The sequence below is a fragment of the Lepisma saccharinum genome, chromosome 1 (assembly GCF_977018435.1).
Source record: "Lepisma saccharinum chromosome 1, izLepSacc3.1, whole genome shotgun sequence".
NCBI classification, from domain to species: Eukaryota; Metazoa; Arthropoda; class Insecta; order Zygentoma; family Lepismatidae; genus Lepisma; species Lepisma saccharinum.
The window spans coordinates 178,833,601-178,857,059 of NC_139229.1; the positions used below are offsets into that span (position 1 = coordinate 178,833,601).

At 37.2% G+C, this 23,459-nt stretch overlaps 1 protein-coding gene across 1 annotated transcript in view; it reads right to left on the reverse strand.

Moving 5' to 3' along the window:
• The window catches only part of LOC146004610 (uncharacterized), a 31,270-nt gene that overhangs the window by 2,178 nt on the left and 5,633 nt on the right, over positions 1 to 23,459 (reverse strand). The window contains exons 2-7 of the mRNA XM_083143485.1: positions 12,896 to 13,296; positions 11,347 to 11,509; positions 10,051 to 10,229; positions 6,715 to 6,807; positions 3,022 to 3,145; positions 1,479 to 1,578 (exon numbers count right to left, since the gene is read on the reverse strand). Coding sequence (XP_082999611.1) covers positions 1,479 to 1,578; positions 3,022 to 3,145; positions 6,715 to 6,807; positions 10,051 to 10,229; positions 11,347 to 11,509; positions 12,896 to 13,289 — 1,053 coding nt within the window. The 5' untranslated portion in view covers positions 13,290 to 13,296. The remainder of the gene's footprint in view (positions 1 to 1,478; positions 1,579 to 3,021; positions 3,146 to 6,714; positions 6,808 to 10,050; positions 10,230 to 11,346; positions 11,510 to 12,895; positions 13,297 to 23,459) is intronic.

Here is a 23,459-nt window from a genome sequence, read left to right on the forward strand (position 1 = left end):
TTATCAACTTCAATACTATGGGGGGGGGGGGAGGAAGATTTTTGCATAAAAGTGTATTACTTTTCTTCAAAGAAAGAAAAAAAAACATGTTTTGAACATGTAAATTGAATCCTGCATATTTGAACCATATTTTTGAAGTTATAGGAGTGCATATAAATACACAATTTAGCTTTACATGAATGCACTTGCATACATTTGGGGGTAAGGGTAATTTTTACACAAGTTTTAAAATAAAAGCTCATGGTTAAGGATATGTCTGTCTGTCTGTGTTCAATGTTCAACATCCTGTGCCAATATTTCTTGCAGTGCTCAGGATACCAATGCTCTAAATGATTTGTGACACTTGATAGTGACATAAGTTTAGAATTTGAACTACATCATACCAATCTGACAGAGTTCTGGTTGAATATATTCATAATTTTGCACAAGATAAAGATTTACTCACTTCCCTCTTCAATGATGTTAAAAAAAATTGGTGCATTTTGCATAATTTTCCAGAGACTTCGACTTTGCAAGAGAGTCACGTGCGACTTTTGTTGTCGTGTGAGGTATGTGGATTTTGGAAAAGTATCAGCTATCAGTGATTAAATACAAACCAATAATTTCCAATATCACTAGTATCAAGCATTTCTATGGCATTGATATCAACTTTGCCCACACTTTTTTGTAATATTGCATTGCGACAGATTTTTCACACTACATACATAGTTTTTAATGTAAAATTGAACATGGGCTGTATGCAAAACTATGGATGCGGTTGCCTTCTATTTGTTGAAATTACAAAGCCTGAGGTGGTGTTGGCACCTCAGCTGTTCGTTATTGCCTTGCTGGCCAAGTACATGCGAGTGGTTGGACTTAGATCTTGCAACTGGCAGTCGCAGCCCCTGATGTAGTGTTCTTTCGAGAGTTTTCCTTTCATCAATTTTCGCCTAACTCTCACCATTGTAGTTAGCTTTGGAAGATAGAAAAGCAACATAAAGAAAGAAAAATACAAAAGACAGTCATACAATTCCATAGTTCCTCGTTTGGAAAACTACCATTTTCACTATCTTTTTGATATAGATCTTCTGTACACAAGTTTCCATAACAGCCTTTTCAGTTTGTTTCACATTTTAGATGGAATAATATAGTAATGAATTATTATATATTTTTTCAACTTGTTAAAAAATATCCCAGTTTGCATCTTCCTGTTTGGAAAGCTACCATACCATATTAAAATACAAAATATATTGAAAGTAAACTATTTTTTTATTTATCCGAACTCTATACTCACTAATAATTTTAAGTTAAGACCCATAAACCATAAAAACCATTGATAATATAAACTAGATTTTCCCTTATAATTAACATTTTCAAATTTAATTTTAACTTTCTGCTTGTAGAAAGAGTAGGTAACATGTTAAGAAAAACATAGCATGCAAATTTCAATAATTTTATATATTTTTTTTTTACATTACAAGATCATATTTTAAACTTACATGATTTTCCAACGATGAGAGGATTTCTGATGCTTCGTTTGTTGAAATGTTACTGCTTTGTTCACTGGCCTTGCTGGACTCTGCATGTGCCTCACTGGACCTGTTTTATGGAAATCATGGTTGTCTCTTCATCAAACATTACATAGATGAAAGGGATGATATAACAACCCATTAAAGTACAAAAGAGATCTGCCAAACATAACTTCATAGCTTTTTCAGTGTTTCCCTCATAAACTCTCAAAGTTTCCAACATAAACATAAATGTATTTTCCCTGAATTTTCCAGAACCCTCATTTGAGTACCCACTACTACATAACTACTTTCAATGTACTTTACAATGACCTCCTCAAATACGCTCATAGCCATACCACCCTCACCCGCTTTAATATTATTATTATTAGAAATGGAACACATTAATCAGTTACTTTAGGAGTGTCGATGATATAGGCATCGCTAATATTAATGGTAACTTTACCAATCAAGCACAAGTATATTTATAAATAGCCTGTAATTTAGTGCAATATACCGCCATTTTGTTATTACTTCATGAATAAAAACTTAAAATTCACATGTTATGGTTTTGCAAAACAAATGTTTAAATATGTAGTTTGTTTTCCAAAGGCACAACCCATTGCAATCATTTAGTTACATGTATTGAACTGTGGACTGTTTATACAATCTTATATTATATCAGTAGAATATCCGTTATCGGTGTCAGTATATGTTGTATCAGTAATTTATCAGTTTCAACTAAAATTTCCTATTGGCTCAGTTTCAGATACCAATAACAAAACTGATTAAAGAATAAAATGACATCTCTGCGCATATAATTATAGACTAAGGTTACAGTTTTTGTAGTAGTGCAACACTTTTCAAACTATATTATAATGCATAAAATAAAATTTCCAAACAAATACAGAACAAACATTTTGACACATTTTGCAAACAGAAGTTTACAAATGTACACAATATCACTCATCTGTAATGTGAAATAACATACATCTCACCCATCTATCTTCAAAATAGCTTGTTGATGTTGAGTTTGTTCTTAAGTCCACTATATGCACAGAAACTGGACCTACAATTTAGTGTGATATGAACCACTATGTGCCTCCACAGAGTTTTAAACCTGGAACCATTTGATTACAAGGCAACAACGTTATCACTTTGCCATCGAGGAGGCCCCGAAGTGTAAAGCATGTTGTAATTACGATTATCAACAGGCAAAGCATATTCTAGTACTTCAGATGTAAGTCATTGGTTCTCATTGATCAATTTCATAATTTTCAATGAGATTTTTATTTTATCAAATTTCCAGGTATTTCATTTCACCTGTGTGGAAACTCGCACCAGAGTTAGCTTGTTAGTCAAATGAAAGAAATAGATAAATAATATGAGTTTGATTTTAAGTCAAACATTTATTTGAAGGACAAACATAATCAAGTGAATTCGAAACAAACAAAAATCAAACCAAGTGAATACCAATTTTGATGAACAAAATGGAAAAATGGAATAATGAGGGATAATGTAAGCAAACACTTGCCCTTTCTTCTCCATCTTTATATGCTTTGATCCACGAGAAGGTGCCTCACTTTCTCTGTCCTGGCCTTTGGTTGGTGCACAAGCATTCGAACGCCTCCTCTTCCTAGGTGGTTTCCTTATGATTGCTGTTGACAAAATACATGTGATTATTTTTATTTATATTAAAAACCGAGTAATTTCTTTTAGTTCCATCTAATTTCACATAAATGAAATGTAATTTCTTGGTGTAATTTTCATTCATTGCATAATTAAAAGTACCGCTACTTCCAAAAGATTTGAACGCCCTACAATTCCCAATATCTGAAAGGCACCATTAATTAAAATGTGGGACACATTCCATCTGGGTCCACAGCGATTTATAATATTTTTGGGCAAACTCGAAAGACATGCATTTAAAATCTAGAAAACAAGTACAAAGATGGAGTAAGCATAATACAGACCATAGTGAACTCAAATTAAACAAACAGGTCTTCAACTTCACATTATTGTTCACAAACGCATGGTTAAAAAGAAAAAAGTCTCGAGACAAGTGGCAGGGAAAATATATATCTGAGAGGCATCTTTAATTGCAAATTACTCTTAATTGTAAACATTACTTGTAGAATCAAAATTTCATTTATAATACAGTCAACTCTCGATTCTACGACCCCGGGTATAACGACCCTTTTCTCGGGAACCGTGAAAAATTTAGAAAAAGATAGAAAAATTTGAAAAAAAAAAGTTGAAAAATTGAAGGAAATCGGCCGAAAAATGCGTTGTTCTTTTCCCCACTCATTTCCTTCACGAGCGCTCTACCGCTCACAGTTGGGTCTGAACTAAAAATAGACACCACCACACCATGCTTGAGTGATATCCAATAGCACTTGACCTCTGCCCTCCCCTCCCTCAAGCGCACCAATGTTACCCCGCACCCGATGGCCGCTACCCAACGCGCCAGGCTTGTTTTGCCACGCTTTCTCTTGGATACGCGAGAAGAGAAGATCGAATGTGCTTGGATGTTATTTTAAATCGACCTTTTGTTTCCTTGTCCTAAGAGCTGCTGCAAACTTGCAGGGAAGGGTGGGAGCAGCCCGAAATGACTGCTGGACTTGCAGTCTTTGCCAATGTGTATGGCAGGTCAAGCTCTCTCATCGATAAATACACCACCTTGAGAGATAAGATCGCAGGAATGTTCGAAAATACAGATGTGTGGCGCCTGGAAGTCTGGCCCATCTGTCCAGTTCAGCAGGTTCCCGTGAGTGAGCAACTCTCGGCCTTGTAGCCGACAACTTCCGGTAACCGCTTTCATTCAAAATGTGTTCTTTGTTCCCTGCAACACTTCATAAAAAAGCGAAACTGTTAGAGATAATCAAAACCACATAGGTGAACTAAAGATCGTCAACCCACTTAATGCGTTGTCATCCATGTTTCCACAAAAGTTTACTTTGATCTTACGTGCATCATAACTCCCGTTTCCCACTTCATATGTTTTCCTAATTGTGTCGATGTCGTAATATCTGCTAAAAAAGTATTCCGTTGGCTTACTGACTTCTCCCTCTTTTCCTGTCAGGAAACGTGGGGGGGGGGGGGGGGGGGGTTGCGATGCAGATTGTTTCAGCCACGATTTTCTTGCTGATGCGGGCTGATTACAGGCGAGGGTGGAAAAGGACCCATCCCTCTTCCTTTCATTTGACGTCTAAAATGGAGCAACCAGTTCTGGATATATTCTTGAAAACGAACAAAAACCATAGAACAAGTATAACAAAAAGGGACCCCCCCTTTTCCCAGCTCATTCTCCGCCACTGGTGTGCACGGCAATGTTGATAATTGCAGAATTCAGTTGTTTTTTTAAATTTATTTATTATATATTTTTTTAATGCTGTTGTCTGCATAGGAAATATTGACCGTATTATTGTCTGTTGCGTGGTAAAACGGTAAAACATAAAGCAAGGGTCATTTCTTTCTTCTTTACACTGCTGTTAAAAGTTCCGTCTTCGACAGTTGCGTTATCTTTAAAATGCTGGGACTTTTCTCTTCCGCCACCTGGTGCTCGAACTTCCAGCGGGTCTCTTTGTTTTTACGATGCAGCTGGCGCCAGTGTTTTGTCTAGTGTCTGCTAAGCTCTTGCTTGCAGATAACAGCGATGACTCATCCAGGGTGAAGAAAAAAGTTATTGTTTTGAATCTCGCAAAGCTGTTTTGATTTGACGATAAGATAACGAAATTCGATCTCCAGAAAGCAAAACAAGAGTTAAAATAACTTCATGTTCTGCACCTTCTGATAAGCACAACTGTAAATTTAGTTTACCTTTCTTCAGAACCATTCATGTGGAGGAAAAAAAAAAAAGTGTGTTCAATGTAGGAATGGTCGCTGAGACTGATTAAAAAGAAATTTTTCAAGGGGAAAACGTTTGGAGGGGTGGGTGTTTGACATCGAGAATACTCCTAAATCCAACATTAAATCCTCGATTAACGTGAGAGTAAATAACGATCTACCATTTTGATATGTGAAAATGCGCAGTTTCATAAAGCTTGTTTTCAGTTCATTTTATGCTGATGGGCTAATCGGGACTAAATATACAGTTTAAAGTGAAATTCAATTCCAAACCCGAATGATTATCAACTGCCACGTTGTTTAATGACCTGTCCTACAATACGCTTTGGGTGAAAATAGATCGCAAGTTGCGCATTTCCTTTTTCACGCTGGATTACAATGCAAGTCAAGGAAGGAGTTTGGACTGCTCCCTTGAATGGGGAAGGAGGGTTGAATGAAGTTGGTTGAAGCAAAGAAAAGTGACTTTTTTTTTACGATGTATTTTACACAGCCGAACCAGAATGAAAATTACAGCCCTGCCTTTATTTTTTTTGTCTGGTACCTAGAGAGGTTGTGTTGTTTCTCCCGAGAGATCTAATCTTACCAGTTAATCTTGTAACAGACAATGAATGCTCCAGTAAACCCGTATAAAATCCAACATTCATTCTGCCTGATTATCTCCCGACTTTTGCTGGCACCAGTCTGACTGGTGTCAAGATTCTTCGAGTTTCGCTTGCAATAAGCGAGAGATTGTTTTCCTTTCCATTGGTCTCAGTGGAAACGGGTTTCTCATGAACTAGAATTGTAAGAATTTCCTGGAAAAGCAACGACTGTGCACAATTGAAACAAAGTAACATTATTTTAAATTCTCTTTTGTGAAAACTTTTTCATGTTCTATTTTCCTTCTCACAACACGCATCCTGTGCATAACAGGTTGTATAACTACCAGGATAAATGGTGTTACCATCTCCTAGGCATCTTTGTGTCTGTTTGAGCTCCCTTTAAGCTGAAAATTGGTGCAAATTCCTAAAACGACCCCTTCGAAATAACGACCCTTTTCCCGGGAACTGTGAAAGGTCGTTGAATCGAGAGTTGACTGTAATAATAACATAAAAAACAAGCAGATTATGCATAAATGATGGAACCCTGATTACACACTTGCATTTTCATGTTTTATTGCATAATGCATTCAGCCAATCTTGTTCCGAAAAACAGCCACGTTAAATAATATGACATATACCCCAATCTTAAATTTGAATTAACTTCCACTTTGTGAATTATGCACATGAAAGACAGTCTGCAACTTCGAGACAGTTGTTTGTGTAACTACCCCCCTCCCCCACAAACATTGCATCTCAGTAACACATATAAGAATTTTCCTTGAAAAATAAACTAAAATCACCTGCACTTTTTTGTGGTGAACTCTGATTTCCTGAGACACCTTCACTGTCGCTTGCACTGTTGTCAATTACGCTGCAGCTCAGGCTTGATAATCCTGGAATATTAAAAGAAAGAAATTCATGAACACACCATAAAAAGGAAGTACATAAAAACTTGCAGATATCATTACTAGGGTTTATTTTTAGAATAAACCCTAAAATAAGAAGGGAGCAATGGAATAAGTAGATGCATGCATATTTCGTTTTTTATGCAAACATGAAACGGTGCATTTTGCTACCATGTTTTGTCACTAAATTATGTGAAATGAACTGCAAAATAAACACTTAAACACGAAATTTATTGTTTATTTGCCAACACTTTGGTCTGAATTATCCAAATCATGGGCTCCTTTACACAGGAATAAATTTCATACTCCGATATGATTAGAGTTGGAAGTGGTCGGGAGAAAAAATTGTTTTTGAAATATATATATATATATATATAAAACGGTGTTTTTCCCGTGGCTTTTTTCACAAAAGTGTCTCAAATCAAAGAAAATACAGGAGTTGGCAGTATTTTTCCTGTTCCATGGTTTTCGTTTATCTCCCTACTGTAAAATAGACACTCATTTCTACCTTTATCTCCCTACTGTAAAATAGACACTTATTTCTAAATATAAAATACAATTTACAATATGAAATTCATAGCTAGACATGAACAGTGTTTTCAAAGAAGCTGACTTTTTGAATGGGCGGTTCTTTTCGAGTGTTATTTTCATATTTCGGTAGGCTTATTAGATATATCTATGTAGCATAAACATATTCACATAACTAGAGTAGTTTTGTGTTTTTAATAGAACCTAATAGTATGATGATATGATTTTCAATGTTTGAATTTGTTATACGAACATGTGCATGAAGCAACAAAGAAAATACTGCTCTACCTTTTGAAAATCTAGTATCAAATCTACTTACATCAAATTGTGTGTTTAGTAAAATATATTTGTATTCTGTCTTTCCAGTCATCATGTATAATATGGTTAAATGGCCGCTAAACCTGGTCACGGAGCAACTAGTGATGTATTTTGGCTGCTCAATGCAGTGATTTTCAACATTCGAAACCACAACCCAGTAAATTTATTTCTTACAAGTCTTTTCTGATCTTTAAAGTTTATGTGTAAATTAATATTCTTATTACAAGGCAACAGCAATATTTTATTCCACTCCAGAGGCCCATTCAAGATTATGAAAGGAACCTTCCGTAAAAAGCTGGCTTTGTACAAGCACTACTTGTAATTTGTTCTCTGTGATTTAGAGGCTAAATTCAATCTTAATCTCTGATGAAGTAGCAAACAATCTTGTTAGGTATAGGGAACATTCAGACCGAAGCAACACATGACAGTGGAGGTGTCACATTGAAGTGACAAGTCTATAAGCAAACATTCACCATGCATGCACAAACAAGACCGAAGCGGCATGATGCATGCTATTGAGAAAACAGTATAGGCCAAGCAACATGCAAGTGATATGTTTAGCTTGTTGTCGCACTTCAGTTCAAAAGGTTCAGTGGATTGCTGAGGGTCTGCTTCCAAGTGAACGTCTGAACGTTCGCTGAGAAAACTGTATGTGCAAAGTGACAAGCGACACTTGCAGCTTATGTTGCTCTGGTTCGAAAGGTTGCATTTACTTCTAACGGTTGGTTTCCAAGAGCCAGCCCCATGCTGCTTCCGTCTCAAAGCTGTTACATTCATGTAACACGTATACTTCAGCATGTGTGTTGTGAACAGTAAAGATTTTTAATTGTCCCGAAACATCGAATATTTTGTTTCACATTTTATGTCATCATCATTTAAATTGAGACACAAACATGTAAAAGCTTGTTTTAAATCCATTTCATGGTCAGATGTGCTCATCAGGACTACATGTTTAGTTTTAACCCTAGCTAACCCATGCCATACGAGAAACTTGCATACCGGAGGGCAGCTCACAGGCCCACACTTTTTTTGTCACTAAAAATCAAGAAACAGTTTTATTATTGAAACACTGCTTCCTTTTTTGATTATATATGTGCAGTTATTTATTAATTATAATAATTACAAAAATTACTATCACTAACAAAGTGGCAGCGATTGGGTTCCAAAATCCGGGGGGGGGGGGAGGTGTCAAAACTGGGAACACAAGACAATATATTTCCCTTTGTAGATAAGGTTTAGCATAGTGCAGGTGAAAAAGTGGGGGGCAACTGCTCCCATAATCTCTGCCATTGCCAACGAAAAATAATAACGAATTAATGCACGAGTGTGTCACATATATTTTATCATTCACTAAAACTCACAAAAGCCATAACTTTTTTATTAATCATTTTTTTGTTTGTAGAGGTGCAGTTGTTTATTAAATATAATAACTACAATCATTACCAATCCATCCCAACCAATTGTATGTACATTGTCACTGGCATGAGTGTATTGAATGAGATGCATTCAAAGATGGTGCCTGATATGCCCACCAAGTGCATTTAGCCTCCTAATTACATTACATTCATGTTTTTTATGAACAAAAGTAATACAGAAATATTGGAAACACCCTAGGGAACAATGTAATTTATTTACAAACAGTTAAAAAATCTAAAAAAATAGAGGTGGTGGGCCTGCAATGTATGTTGTCCACTGGGTCTGGCTAATATCTGTTTCTTGGCTGCTACATCAAATAATTTTTAACTAGTTGTAAAATATGTCACTATAAACCTGTAAACACAACAGTAACTTCAAGTGAAATAGGTTAGCTGTAATTGGTAAAAAGCCAAAATATCCAGTTTTTTTAAAAAAAAAGCCAGCTTTAATCGATGAAAAAAACATCCATTCAAAAATTCCAACTTTTTGCAACTCTAGATATGATAACTATATAAATGTGATATTAGAAGTGAAATGTTAACTTTTCTGTAATAAGTATGTTTTAAAATCAAAATTTTGTATTTTATTAACAATCTTAACACCGAAATGCCATCGTATATACTGCTTTTTATCCCGAAATATGTCAAGTCTTTGCAGTGAAATCGTGATCTGTTATTCACCATAAATATGTGACTAGAAATAAGCAGTGAATATTGATGAAACATTGTTGAGCTAAAATTTACAATTAAACATGGCTCAAACAAATCTAGTTGTGAAAAGATTGACTCTGTGAAGGAGCTTACATGATATTTTCATCTGATCTTTCAATATTAATTTTTGGTCATAAGTTTAGCAGTTGTATCCTACTAATTTTCAGTAGACCCATGCCTTCTGCATATTTTTGTCATCACTACAAATGGCAAAATGACTAACAGCACTGTTTTTGAAACTTATCAAGTATTGGCATACCTTTAATTTTTAAGGCTGAAGCAGTCTTCAGCATTCCACCCAGGTTTTCCTGTGATACCTGAACTTCTCCATTATAAATGAATTCAAGGATGTTCTCCAGTTCTTCAAATTTAACATCACGCATGAAAATAATTGGGTGTGGAGTTGGGCTGTCCTCCAACAGTGATCTAAAGTAGGAGCTGTAAGGAAAGAAAGTCAGCAATTACATCATAAGTTAAGAACTTTAACCCGTGATCAGTCACACTCGCTTGAGTCACTTTCTCAAACTATCGTTTACGTCATTTCATTAGAATGTGATCAGGTCACTCATAACACTCTAAAAGTCAACTAGAGAGCACCACAGACCAATATTTTAAGTACTGTTAAAATAACACTTGACTAAAACTGAAAGTGAGCGCAGAGGTCATGACTGATTGTGGGTTAATATAGTTAAAACATTAATCACCATAACTCAAAAATCTCAGGACTCGAAGTTGAAACCTTTGTTGGAAAAATCATAAGTAGACACTAACTATGTTTGACAGCTGTTCCGATGGCCAAGCACATTCACTCACAATCTTGCCACTGAAGGTTTCAGGTTCAAATCATGGACTCGGTGTGCGCATATCTTTGTGTATATTCATCAATTTCAACTATTCATAATTCAACCTTATTGTCATGATTAGTTGAAAGCAGAAGAAAAGTGATGTAAATTAGAACAAATTCTGCAACAGTTTCTTTTGATAATGTATTTTTCCATTTATGAAGAAAATTTCATGAATTTCCAATCACCATTCACTTTTTTACCAGTTTTCAATATCATCAAATTACACTGTCCATAAAATATCACCGTTTAGGAGATTTTGTCTTTCAGTTTATTTACTGAAATTTGTAACTCCATCTCTATCTTATAGCAATAATACGTGTAACTAACTATAAACACAAATAGCAGCTTTTCTGCTATGGTTCTATACAGTATAGCCAGATACACTGTACAGATTAAAAAATTACAATCAAATCGGTTTTTACATTTTCTCAAAATTTTCCTACACTACAGGCTGGCATGTTTCAGTAATGAAAAACATGGTGGCAGATTACTATAATGAAATCTATTACTCTCTTTTCCACAAAACTATTTACTCATGGTTCCATTAATTTCGGTGGCTACTGCAACCATCTACTCAGGAATGTGTTCCGTTAAATTAGTAAAACCATCAATAATAGTTTTGCAGATGATTCCAGAATATCAACTACATAAGTTTTCTTCAGCTAGGTAACAGTAACTTCTAACTAAAAACAATGTTCATTCCAACTTACCTGCATGCTGAGAGAATCACCTTGTGAGCTTTGAGTGTTTGACCCTCACATGCAAGGGTCACATCAACAAAACTCTGAGATGAATACAAATCATTGAAGCCCTTCAACAGATCCTCCTGTGTCGCCCACCTCATCAGAAAATTCTGCTTGCTTGCTGCTCGAGCTGAAATTACAGAAAAAGGATTTTTTTTATTTAATCTAGTTAGAAAATTATGTTGTACGTTTTTCAGGTTTAAGTAAAAATGGAATATATGAGGTTCAAACTCCTCCAATAAAAACATCTTTCTTTCCTTATTAGGAACCAGTGCGGATAAAAATTAATTTTAATAAAACATGTTTCCACTGGAAACCAAGTCTGGAGCCCCTTGACTGCAAAGGAAGAGCATTAACAATAATACCATTGAAGAGGCCCTAGAATGGACATTTTCAGCAGACAAAATAGGTAGTACTGAAATAATTCACAGAACTTTGGGTTATACTCACATACTACAATCAGTAAGACGTCAATATGTCTTTGTGGTAGTTTAGGTTTGTGCTGTACTGTGAGCCATGTTTGTGTCCTGATACCAATACAGGAAAAACCAGGGGTACACAAAATTTAACATAATTCTGGTGCGAGCCCCTATTTCTCAGGAGGCAACATAATTTTTTCTTTATTTATCTCGCAAATTCAGACTAAGAAAGCCATGAATCCACTAAGATAAAGCTAAAAATTTTGAAATGTAACATTTAATTTATTAATTAACACAATATTGGATTAAAAGTAATTACGAGTGGTTTCCTAAAGAAGGATCTACTGGTAACAGCATGAATAACTACGCAATACATTCTAATAGATGGCTGAGTCTACCATATAAATTACCAGATAAAGGTAATTGAAATATCATTAACTGAACTTTTATTATTAAAAAAAAAATAGAACAGTATTTGAAACTTCAGGCACCATGGCGACCGGATGCCCTGCCCTGTATTTGTCTATTCCTGGGTAAGACCATGTACTTTTCTGCACTAGACATCATCTTGCACTTGAAGCAATTACTACACTCAATCACAATTCAGTTATTCAACAAGATCTGTGAAAACTATGAATGAAATTTTAAAGATAGATCTTTCTTAAAGTCCACACTTTTTTTTTAAAAAAAAGCACTAGTATTTCACTGTTTATAGGATCAGTAAGACAAACACATACAATGAACACTCACATTAGCACTATAGGAGTTTGTTTCTTTGTACAACATATTTGCAAAACATACAATTCAAACTAGATAACTGGATCATGCTCGAATCATATTGTCTAATCCTATCTGTCATTCTCCTTAACGACAAAGAAACATTCTCTAGTCATGTTTAAAAAGCAAGAAAAATTAATGTATCAATATCACACTGCATAAAAAAACAGTATTTCTACATTTGTTGACCATGTACAGTCACTGACACTTCTGGGTTATAACAATTGCATTGATTTTCAATGGAATCGTTACAACCAAGAAGTGTCCAGGACTGTACATACTGCAAGAAACAAATTTACAGCAAGTATGAGGTTACTTACAATAAAATTCTCCAGATTCCAACGAGATGTTGGGAACATCATCATCTTCTATTTCAAGCTCCTCCAGGACCTCCTTCAATCCCCTTGGCTTCTGACCCATGTTCTTCTGGTGCTTCTTACCAGATGCATGTCTTTGCAGCTCGCTCCGACCAGCCAGCAGCACCTTCTGGCAGACTGAGCAAATGACCTTGTGCTTGTCACCTTCATATTCTCTGACCCAATCTCGAAACTCTGGGTCAAACAGCCACTCCTTGCAGAAAGACTTCCTCTTCCATGCCGTTTTCTCTTTTATCTTTCTTTTGTAGTCCGGTATCTTCGACCCATACTCCTTGGTACTCTCTGATGCATATTCATCTCCACTTTTTGCGCCATAATCTTCACCACCAGATTCCATGTTGATGCTAAACAAAAACAAATGTTGCAATTAAAAGACAGCATTCTTAATAACTTTGGTATTTTCCTTATTTTTATATGTATCCACTTAAAAATGCTGGATAACAGCATGACAGAATCAGACATACGTAACCTCTCAATTCAAGTGCATAGTTCATTTGATAGGTTTACAAAACGAGATCAAGTTTCTCTTTGGTAAGCACATGGTGGAACACTGATTGATACATCTAAGGCACCGACAAGAAACTAAAGGGTGGCTTTTTCTATTCAGTGTTTGACTCATAAATTTTCTACTTGGAATTGCCACTGTTGACCAAAAACATGTTATAGAGAACAGATGCCATGCCCTTCAGAATACTGTACCTCTCTGTCTGCCCACCTGAATTTGTTTTGATACTGGTGGATGTCTTTTATAATCGCTTCTGTGTAGTTTACTAACATGATGACTAGTGAACTGATAAGTGTTGACTGTTAAATGTTGATGTGTGTTATTAATGTTGTTATGATGCTGCTACGCAAGTATACTTAAGAAAACCCTATATACTTTTCTTATGTGAAAACAAACTCTTGCAGATGAGTAAGAAGGCAAGTGTTGAATTCAACTTCACACAGAAATACTGTGTGCCATCTTGTTAATACATTTAGGAAAACTGGATCTATTCTTGATAACATGTGCAGCAATATGACTATTTCTGCTCCAGAGTTTGTACAATTTCATTGTTTTCAAAACAAATTATGGAAAAGAAAATAAAGATGGTCAATTTGCCTATTCGTGTCTGTGCACATACAGAGCTGTGCAATTTTAATGTGAACAAAGAGAGAAAAATCATTTTTTTTACAGTTTTTTACTCTTTATGTGAGATAATCGAATAAATACGTAACATAGACTTATACTAGTAGTATCAGCTAACTTTTTGATGCGTACTTGATAATGTTTACAACAATTGCAAGGTTTGAAGCATTTTTGTTGTTTCATTATTGTCGTTGTGGTGCTTGGCTGTAGTAAACATGCTTTTGTTGTGCTCCGTGTTCCTATGTGTTTTCAGTATGGATATAACACCCAGAAAACATTCTAGAATTATTACATTGAGTGAGAACACATCCATGACTGTGCAGCAAATCGCTGGAGTGGCTGGTGTTGGGAAATCAGTGGTGCCAAAAATTAGAAACTACAGGGCAACTGGTAGTTTTTCTCCAAAACGAAAAGGAAAGTGGTAGAAAACGTAAAACAACACCTAGAACTGACACGTTAATGCTAAGAAACAGTAAAATTCACCCATACAAAACAAGTGTGGACCTGCAACGTGATTTGCTTTCTACTGGGATCAGTATTGATGCATCAACTGTTCGACATCGCTTGCTTGAAGTTGGAAGAAAATCCAGGAAACCGGTTGAAAAGCAATTGCTGGCCATTAAAATGAAGACAAAATGCCTAAAATGGGCTAAGAAATGGACAGTAGCTGATTGGAGGAAGGTAATATTCTCAGATGAGTCTTACTTTGAAGTGCATGGCTACAAATCATCTGTTGTGCGACGAAGTCCAGGTGAACCTTTATGACCTGAACATTGCATTCAGACAGTCAAACACCCCCCCCCCCCCCGCAAATGTTTTGGGGATTCTTTACTTGCAGTAGACCTGGAGGCTTTGTACCAGTGAATGGAATGATGAATTCCTCAAAATACATTGAAATATTGAGGTGCAGAATTGTCCCACTTGTTCAAAATCCCAACAACCGGCAAGAAATTTTTCAGCATGACCTTGCTCCTTGCCACACATCAAAGTCTGTACGTAAATTTGCTTCTGACAACAATTTCACGATTCTAGATTGGCCAGGAAATTCACCAGATATTAACCCCATTGAAAACTTATGGGGTATTGTGAAGAAACATGTTGCAAAAATGGACTGTTCAACGAAGCAAAAGGTCATTACCAATGTGATTCATGTGTGGTTTCATGACAGTGATATCAAAGTTGTGTGTTCAAATTTGGTTCAATCAATGCCAAACCGCATCAAGCAGCTAATAGTAGCCATAGGAGGACATGTGTATGTTACGTACAATAAAGAGTAAAAAAACTGGAAAAAAATTATTTTTCTCTCTTTGTCCGCATTAATTTGCACAGCACTGTACGTATCAATTATTGTCACTTAAGAGTACTCCAAATACATGAAATGAAAATGCACCTCCATTCACTTCTTAGTGTGATTTTTGTGCTTTGGTCAGATCTGAATCTTCTTAGGGCATAGTCCATATCAATTCAGGCAAGGGGTTACCTTCATAGTCTCAGATGTTATTGAATTAAACATTCCGGACAAAGTAAGAAACACATATTTTTTGTTCCGTCCAAAAAAATTCATGGCCCGAGATACAGGCCGCCAAGTGAAGGGACATGTAGAGGCTGAACACTATGTTTAGTGCTTCACTGTGATTTTGCTGAGAACTGGTCTGTGATTCTGCCACAAGAAGTACAAGGGTATCGCTGGAGTAATGACCAAGTTGTTTTTTTTTTTTTTTTTTAACACACACACACAGGAGTCTCATATTTTCAAAACAAGACCACAAGTGTTACAGTTATAAGTGATGACAAGAGGACACGACTCAGCACATGCATTGTTGGCAAAATGCAAAATTCAACAACAGCTGCAAAAGCACGCAGAAAAGATCACCATTATTTCTGATGGTGCCCTAGTCACTTCAAAAATCGTTACCAACTGTTTGAATTGACCAAGTCGCTTGTGCCAATGGAGTGGGTATACAGTGCTACTGGTCATGGGAAGGGGCCTTGCAATGGAGTAGGAGGCCTGCTGAAGCACCACGCTACAAAACATAATCTTTCCAGCCCAAGTACAACTGCAATTCAGAATGACGAGGATTTTACAAGAGTGGTGAAGTCATACACATCAACAGCCCATATCCTGTTGCCCAAAGAGGAAGTTGAAGAATTGCGCCAGCAGAAAATAGAAGAATGATCCAACCAAACTAGCCCTGTGAAAGGAATTATGAAGACACATGTCTGGACTCACAGTGATGGACGAACCTATATTGAACGAACTTTAAACAGCAAGAAAGAAGAAATTTCATTTGTCCAACCAAGATCTCTGAAACGGCAGGAGAATATTCAGATTCACAACCTACAAAGAAGGATGTTTGTGGCCTGTGTAGGTTATAGATATCAGTTGTGAGTTAAATGAAATCATCGTGAACTTTATGCTATAACATGACTGGCTGCTAGATATAGATTTCCAGCTGCAATACGAGTACAGCACCACCACCACAAGTGCTCACTTCCAATTCCCGATGTTTTAAAGATTGTGGGTGCCCCAGTTCCTATTGGCTCAACAGGAAGGCATCACTCAATATCAAAGGAAGATACTGATGCAGCTGAACAAATTTTTAGTTCATTGAATTGCTAATTTCAGTTCTAAGCAGAGTGCACGGAAGTGGTATGCTTTGGAACCTGTAATATGTTTTGGAACTTGCACATATATTTTGGAAGCTTTAATATGTTTTGAAAGCTGTGTCTGTTACTTATCTTTATGAAGAATTAAAATCCCATGTCAAATAAGACTAGATTTTGATTTCATGATGGCCGCATGCACCAACGCCGATTATTTCGAAGTTCAGATGAACGAGATCAATTTTAATCCACTCTAAATGAACTTGGTTTAAAGATTTGCATTGCACAAACGAAAAATAACGTTCATGAGATTCCGTTCAACTGATCCGAGATTAATTTGTAAGGCTATACCTGATTGGTTGGCTAAAACAGATTACAATCAAGAACCACATAGAGTAGTGTCATGTGTTAAAGTATCAACATGTAGGAGAAGAAAGTAATTCGGGCTGCAAACTTCTCTGAATTTGAGATTATATACTAATCAACCTTGTCGACGAGTACAAGGATGTAGTAGAGTGTAGTAAAATAATAAGAAATGACGGTCCAACACAAAGGAGAAGGAGAAAGCATGGAACCTTCTTCTACGGGACAGAACCTTGGCTCGTAACGCTTTAATGTCTTACAAAATGCATTCGATTTTGATGCTACTGATGTCTGTGGTATTTGAATTTTTCATTTCTTAATTCTTATATATTTATATTGTCGTGTCGTGTAAATAGCCAGTAACATGTATTTTCGTAAATTTATACAAAAAAATTTCCAACACCATGTAGCAATGTATGACATTTATATATAATTTGTGTTCTGGGGTAGAAAACACAAACATTACGACTTTGCACCACAGAACCACAAATTATTATTATTATTCTTTTGGCAGTTTTTACACAGTTCTCGAATTATCAGCATTGTATCGCTAGCATGCACTTAATATCACTTTCCATTCTTTTTCTATTTAAAAACAACTGCCTGCAGTCGAAGCGTCAGTATTGTGAACCAGGACCAGCCACCAAAGGTGGCAAATGGCCGATCAGAAGATAAACTTCTTTTCATGATCGCGATCAAGTCTTGAACTATCTTCATGTAATGGAATTTTCCAATGATCCTTTCCCAATCAGAGTATAAATTTTGATCTTCGTTGGTGCACTCGGCCATGAGACCAATATGTGAGAATGTGGTAATGGAAACTGGTTTAATGTATGGCAAAATTTTCAATTGTTTATAAACCTGTTAAACTCAAAAGTGGAAGTTCTCCTTTTCTGGGAATGTAGTACTGTATGGTACTGATCAGCAGTCAAAATTTTTAAAATTGGTATTTTTGATTTTTCAAAAAAAAATTCAGAAGGGTACAGCAAGAGAACTTGGGAGTGAATTTAAAATACCAGAAGTTACCGGAAGTCTCTCCAATGTGTTTGAAATTCGGCATACTTACTAATTTTGGCCTCCTAATCACAAATCTGCAGTTAAGTTTGGCACTAGAAATTGCAAAATAAGAGGGTTCGTCAATGAAGTAAACACCCTTGATTTATGAAGAAAACAACTATTTTTTGCAATGATTAGCATTTCAAAACTTGTTTATGATGACCCTTAATTTTTACAATGCTTGCCCAACCTAACCTTACCATGAATGGTTTGTGGGGCAAACATTTTATCCACCTTATTCAAGATGCCATTTTCTCAAATCCAAATCAACGCTCCATGCAATGGGTAGCGAACTTCACTTGTTCACATAATCAAACATGGCTACCATAACAGTGTATCGACAATCATAGCGTTAATATGTCCATGTAATTTCGCAATTGCTGGAAGTGACTGCCAATTTTTAACTGCAGATTCTTAATTACGAGGCCGAAATTATACCGCAGAAGGTTTAAAGTGGAACAGTTGGCGCCAAAACGTAGATTTCCTTCTGCTAGCAGACTTTCTCGGGTATCACGTGACTGTTTCCGTTCACTGGCAGAAGCTTTGGAAACAGCACATGCTTTGTTTTCAGCCTACCAGGGAGTGCACTTTCCTTCGCGAGGGGAATCTGAGTCCTTTGCTGCCACACTGTCATGGACGTGGATTTTCTCGTAGTGGAGAGGTCAGTGCTTCTGCTTATGAAGTAATTTTGCTTTGTTTGGTGTTGATTGCGTTCGTGTTGTGTGTGGTTTTGGTTGAGAGTGTGAGGAAAGGAAAATCGTTACATTCAGATGCCCGTGAAATAATTGTCAATGTATACAGGTTTCTTGAAGAAGAATTTAAGTGTCATCGTTCTTGCGAACCGTTCCCGTGTGTGAGCCTTGTAATGGATAGGACTGTGAAAGCCACGGCGGTGTCCAAAAGGAGTGTGTGCCTTATTCTGAAAGAGACGCAAGGAGCTGAAGAAAGAGGATCCCCATTAAGAATACCTGGTAAGAAACGACCATGTCGAAAGCGTAATAAAAGCATTGCAGATAATTTTGATAAAGAAGTCATTCGGCATACCGTGTACGAAATGTACATAGAAGACAATATACCAAGCCTTTCAGAAATTTATGAGCGCGTAAAGCAAAGCATTTTATTTGTGGGCTCTATTTGGGGTTTCAGGCAGGTGATAAAAGATATAGGTGTTATACGAGGTGCATCCAGAAAGTAAGTTTCCCTATTTTTTTCCCGTGAAAGTAAACATAATGAGCTGTGTAAATTGTGCATGCGCAGCAGAGCTAAGACGTATCAATCATATGCCAGGCAGACAGATCCCACCCGGCGCCAGTAGCGAGGCAGCAGTGGTCCGAAGTGGAAGCTCGTATTCCTTCTCCCACCGCATACCAGTAGCGAGGCAGCAGTGGTCCGAAATGGAAGCTCGTATTCCTTTTCCCGGCGCAAGCGAGGTTCGGTCAGTGATAAAGTTCCTGAATGCACAAAGCATTGCGCCTATTGACATTCATCGTCAGCTCTGTGAGGTCTATGGGCCGAACATTATGAGCAAGCAGATGGTGCGTCGCTGGTGTCGACAGTTTTCGGAAGGTCGTCAAAGTGTCCATGATGAAGAGTGCAGTGGGCATCCGCCCCTCATCACTGATGATTGGTTGAGCTGGTGCGGCAGCGCATCGTAGATAACCGTCGCTTCATGATTACGGAGTTGAGTAGTCTTTTTCCGCAGATATCGCGATCCGTGTTGCATGAGATTGTCACGCAGCGCCTGCTGTTCAAAAAATTGTGTGCCAGGTGGGTGCCGAAAAACCTGACACCCGAACACAAAATGAAACGTACAGGAGCAGCACTGACATTCCTGCAACGGTACCATGATGACGGCGATGATTTCCTAGACAGGATCGTCACGGGCGATGAGACGTGGATTTCGCACTTCACCCTGGAAACCAAGCAGCAGTCAATGCATTGGCGGCATAGTGGATCTCTGGTCAAGAAGAAATTCAAACAGACGCTGTCGGTACAGAAAGTGATGTGCACCGTGTTTTGGGACAGGAAGGGCATTTTGCTCATTGACTTCCTCTCCAGAGGTGAAACGGTGATCGCTGACCATTACTGTGAAACACTAAGGAAATTGCGACGTGCCATTCAAAACACGAGGCGTGGCATGTTTACTGCAGGTGTTGTGCTCCTCCATGACAATGCTCGTCCACATACGGCTCGGCGCACAGCAGCTGTTTTGACGGAATTTGGCTGGGAGTTGTTTGATCATCCACCTTACAGTCCTGATCTGGCTCCCAGCGATTTTCACGTTTTCTTGCACCTCAAGAAATTCCTGTCCTCCGGTGAGCGTTTTGGCAAAGACGAAGAGCTGAAGACGTCTGTCACACGCTGGTTCCATTCACAGGCGGCAGAGTTCTACGACAGTGGGATCCAAAAGTTGATACCACGATACAAGAAGTGTCTCAATTCTGGTGGTTGCTATGTTGAAAAATAGCTGAACTTTTGCTGTACCTGTTGCCAATAAATGGTTTCCTGAAACTGTGTTGGTTTTTTTTTAAAAAAATAGGGAAACTTACTTTCTGGATGTGCCTCGTATATAAGACAAATGATTCAGGGAGGAAATTACTCATGGAAAGGAAAGATGTTGTCAATAAAATAAATGAGTTTTTAAGAAAAATTAGACGCTTACGGGCCAGTGGACGACCCATTGTTTATCTGGACAAAACGTGGGTCAATGCCCATCAGACACAAAATAAAATGTGGGTGGACAAAGAGGGAGACGTTTAACTGTCAGTACCACTGGGTAAAGGTCAAAGAATTATAATTGTTCATGCAGGATCCTCCAGTGGCTTCATAAACAACGCTCTCTTTCTGTTTTGATCGAGTTCTACTTAAGACTTACTGTGTGTTTACCGGAGAATGATCCTTCTCTTCTGTAAATTCCTATGTGTGTATTTGTTTGATAGCAGCTGTAGCAACTATGCGATGTAATGTGAGGTGCAAAGGGATACGAGGGTCACTATTTATATTTTGAGCCTTGGTACCACTGACTGAAGTTAGGTGTGATTTGACGTTTGCACGGAATCGTCTGGCATTATTGACCATAACGTACTTCAAATGTTTTGTCAATAGCTTGATTTGTGTTGTTTATGTTGCCTTGGAGATTGCGCGACAACAATAAAATGGAATTAACTCGTGAACATTTTCGTGCTATGATTTTTTAAGATTTTTGACGTGGATTATCAAGACAAGAGTACATCGATCAACTTACTTCCACATTTGGCGATAAAGCCCCATCCTTTGGCACTGTGAAACGCTGGTATAAGGGTCATTCCATGGCAAATCACCGAAATGGTAGTCGCCACTACATTTCCAATTTTAATAAAATTTTGCACAAATGTATGTCTGAGGGTATTATGGAAAACTGTAAAATTATTTATGTCTACGGTCATTTGTTTGGGCTACAGGACTGATTAAAGTTACCGTCTCAGTGTGTAGTGACGTGGTAACGTACAACGCGAAGGTACGAGATAAATGCTTGTAGCGTAACGAAAAGAAATGACATATGATTTCTAGTTGTTGTATTATGTAAAGGAAATATATACAATGAAAAAAGTTAAGTTTGGTGACAACTTTATTAATTTGTGGTTGTGTTTTTCATATCCGAAAAAGGAACTTCCCACACATATATGTGGAAATCTATGTCATATTTTAAAGTGGAAGGAAAGAAAGTGCAATCTTCATAGTTCTCACAAGAACAGTTCATAAAGTGTGGGGTCTCCACACTAAAAAGGAAGACTGCAATATATTTCCTTTTTGCTTAAAAAGTGTGTCATGTATGTTAAAAATATGAAAAAGCTAAAAAAAGCACTCTTTTTGGGTGCAAAGTTCCATATGAGGGAAAGGTATCAAGAAGAAATGAGTGGCAGTAAAATATTGTACTATTCCAACATGTTCCTCAGGAGAAATTTCATGATTGCACTCTGAACCATTTTCATAGAATACTGAATTATGTGTACTGCCGTTCTGCTAATATCTGTGTGCAGGTATAATGCGTAATTTAGTTTTCCTTTCAAATATTTGAGGTTGCTGTACCTCGACCCTTGCACTTACACCTGTAAAAGAGTATATTCCAAAACAAAAAAGTTAATGCAAATTGTGAAACATTTGTGCATTTTGATACTCATTTGTTTCATGTGAATTTCAGGAGACTTGTTTTCCCGCCAAATCTATTGTGTGATATGAGGCTGGCTTCTGGTGGTGTACTGTAATATTTTGGTGAGAGCAGTGCTGTTTTTCGATTATTTAGTGTGAATGACAGTAAGACTTGTTAACAAACTGTACTTAGAGACAGGAAGACATTCATTCTGTGTGTGATAACTCAAAGTGAAATAAACACAGGCTGTGTGCCACATGAACCCTCAGTGCAGTGCAGTGTAGGCTTGAAGACAGACAGTGCTTGTCACCTACATCACTACACACCAAAAACAGGAACTGTATTACTAAGCACCCTGCCAGGTTTAGATCAAGAACTGTTGAAATTTAGAGTAGGTAGTGTGGATAACATTTGTTTCCATCATGCAAAGGTTTACTTGCAAAAATATTCACACATATTTGGTTCTCATTGCTTCGACCCATTTTCCTATCACAAGGGTCCTTGTAAAAAGTCACTAAGGAAAATTACTGTAGAAACAGCAAAGATATATGGTGGTAAACTGATTCCTGGGCAAAAATTGTGTGGAAAATGTGACACACACGTGAAAGAAATACCGTACCAAATATTCTCTCTCTTGCCCCTCATAGTTGGCAAACAACAAAGGTTAAACACTACTGAGTACATGGTACGAACAGCCAAAAAACTGAAAGCTGAGAAAGGAATACTGGCACTGCCTTCACCAAAGACTGGCATTGCTCTGAATGGGGATACCATTGAGTTTCATGAGAATGATGAAAACAGCCGAATATGTGGAGGAAAGAAAGACATCATTTTTGTGAAGGTTGACGGAGGAAGGGTGCATAAACAAAAGCATCTGGTAATGTGCAATTTAAAAGAGTTGTATGCATTGTTTAAAAATGAACATCTAAACTTGCAAGTGGGGTTCTCAAAATTTGCTGAATTACGTCCAAAATGGTGTGTTCTTCCAGGAGCAGGTGGAACTCATAGTGTGTGTGTATGCATCATACATCAGAATATGAAGCTCATGCTGCCCCATATCAAACTTCTTACTATAATGGAAAAATGTGTTTGTGATATATCAAATATGAAGTGTACAAGTATGTTTGGTGAATGTACAAGCTGCCCAGGAAGCTACGAAGTGCAGGAGTACCTAGAAAATGTGTGTGCAGAACGTGAGGAAATAACATAGAAACAGTGGGACACTA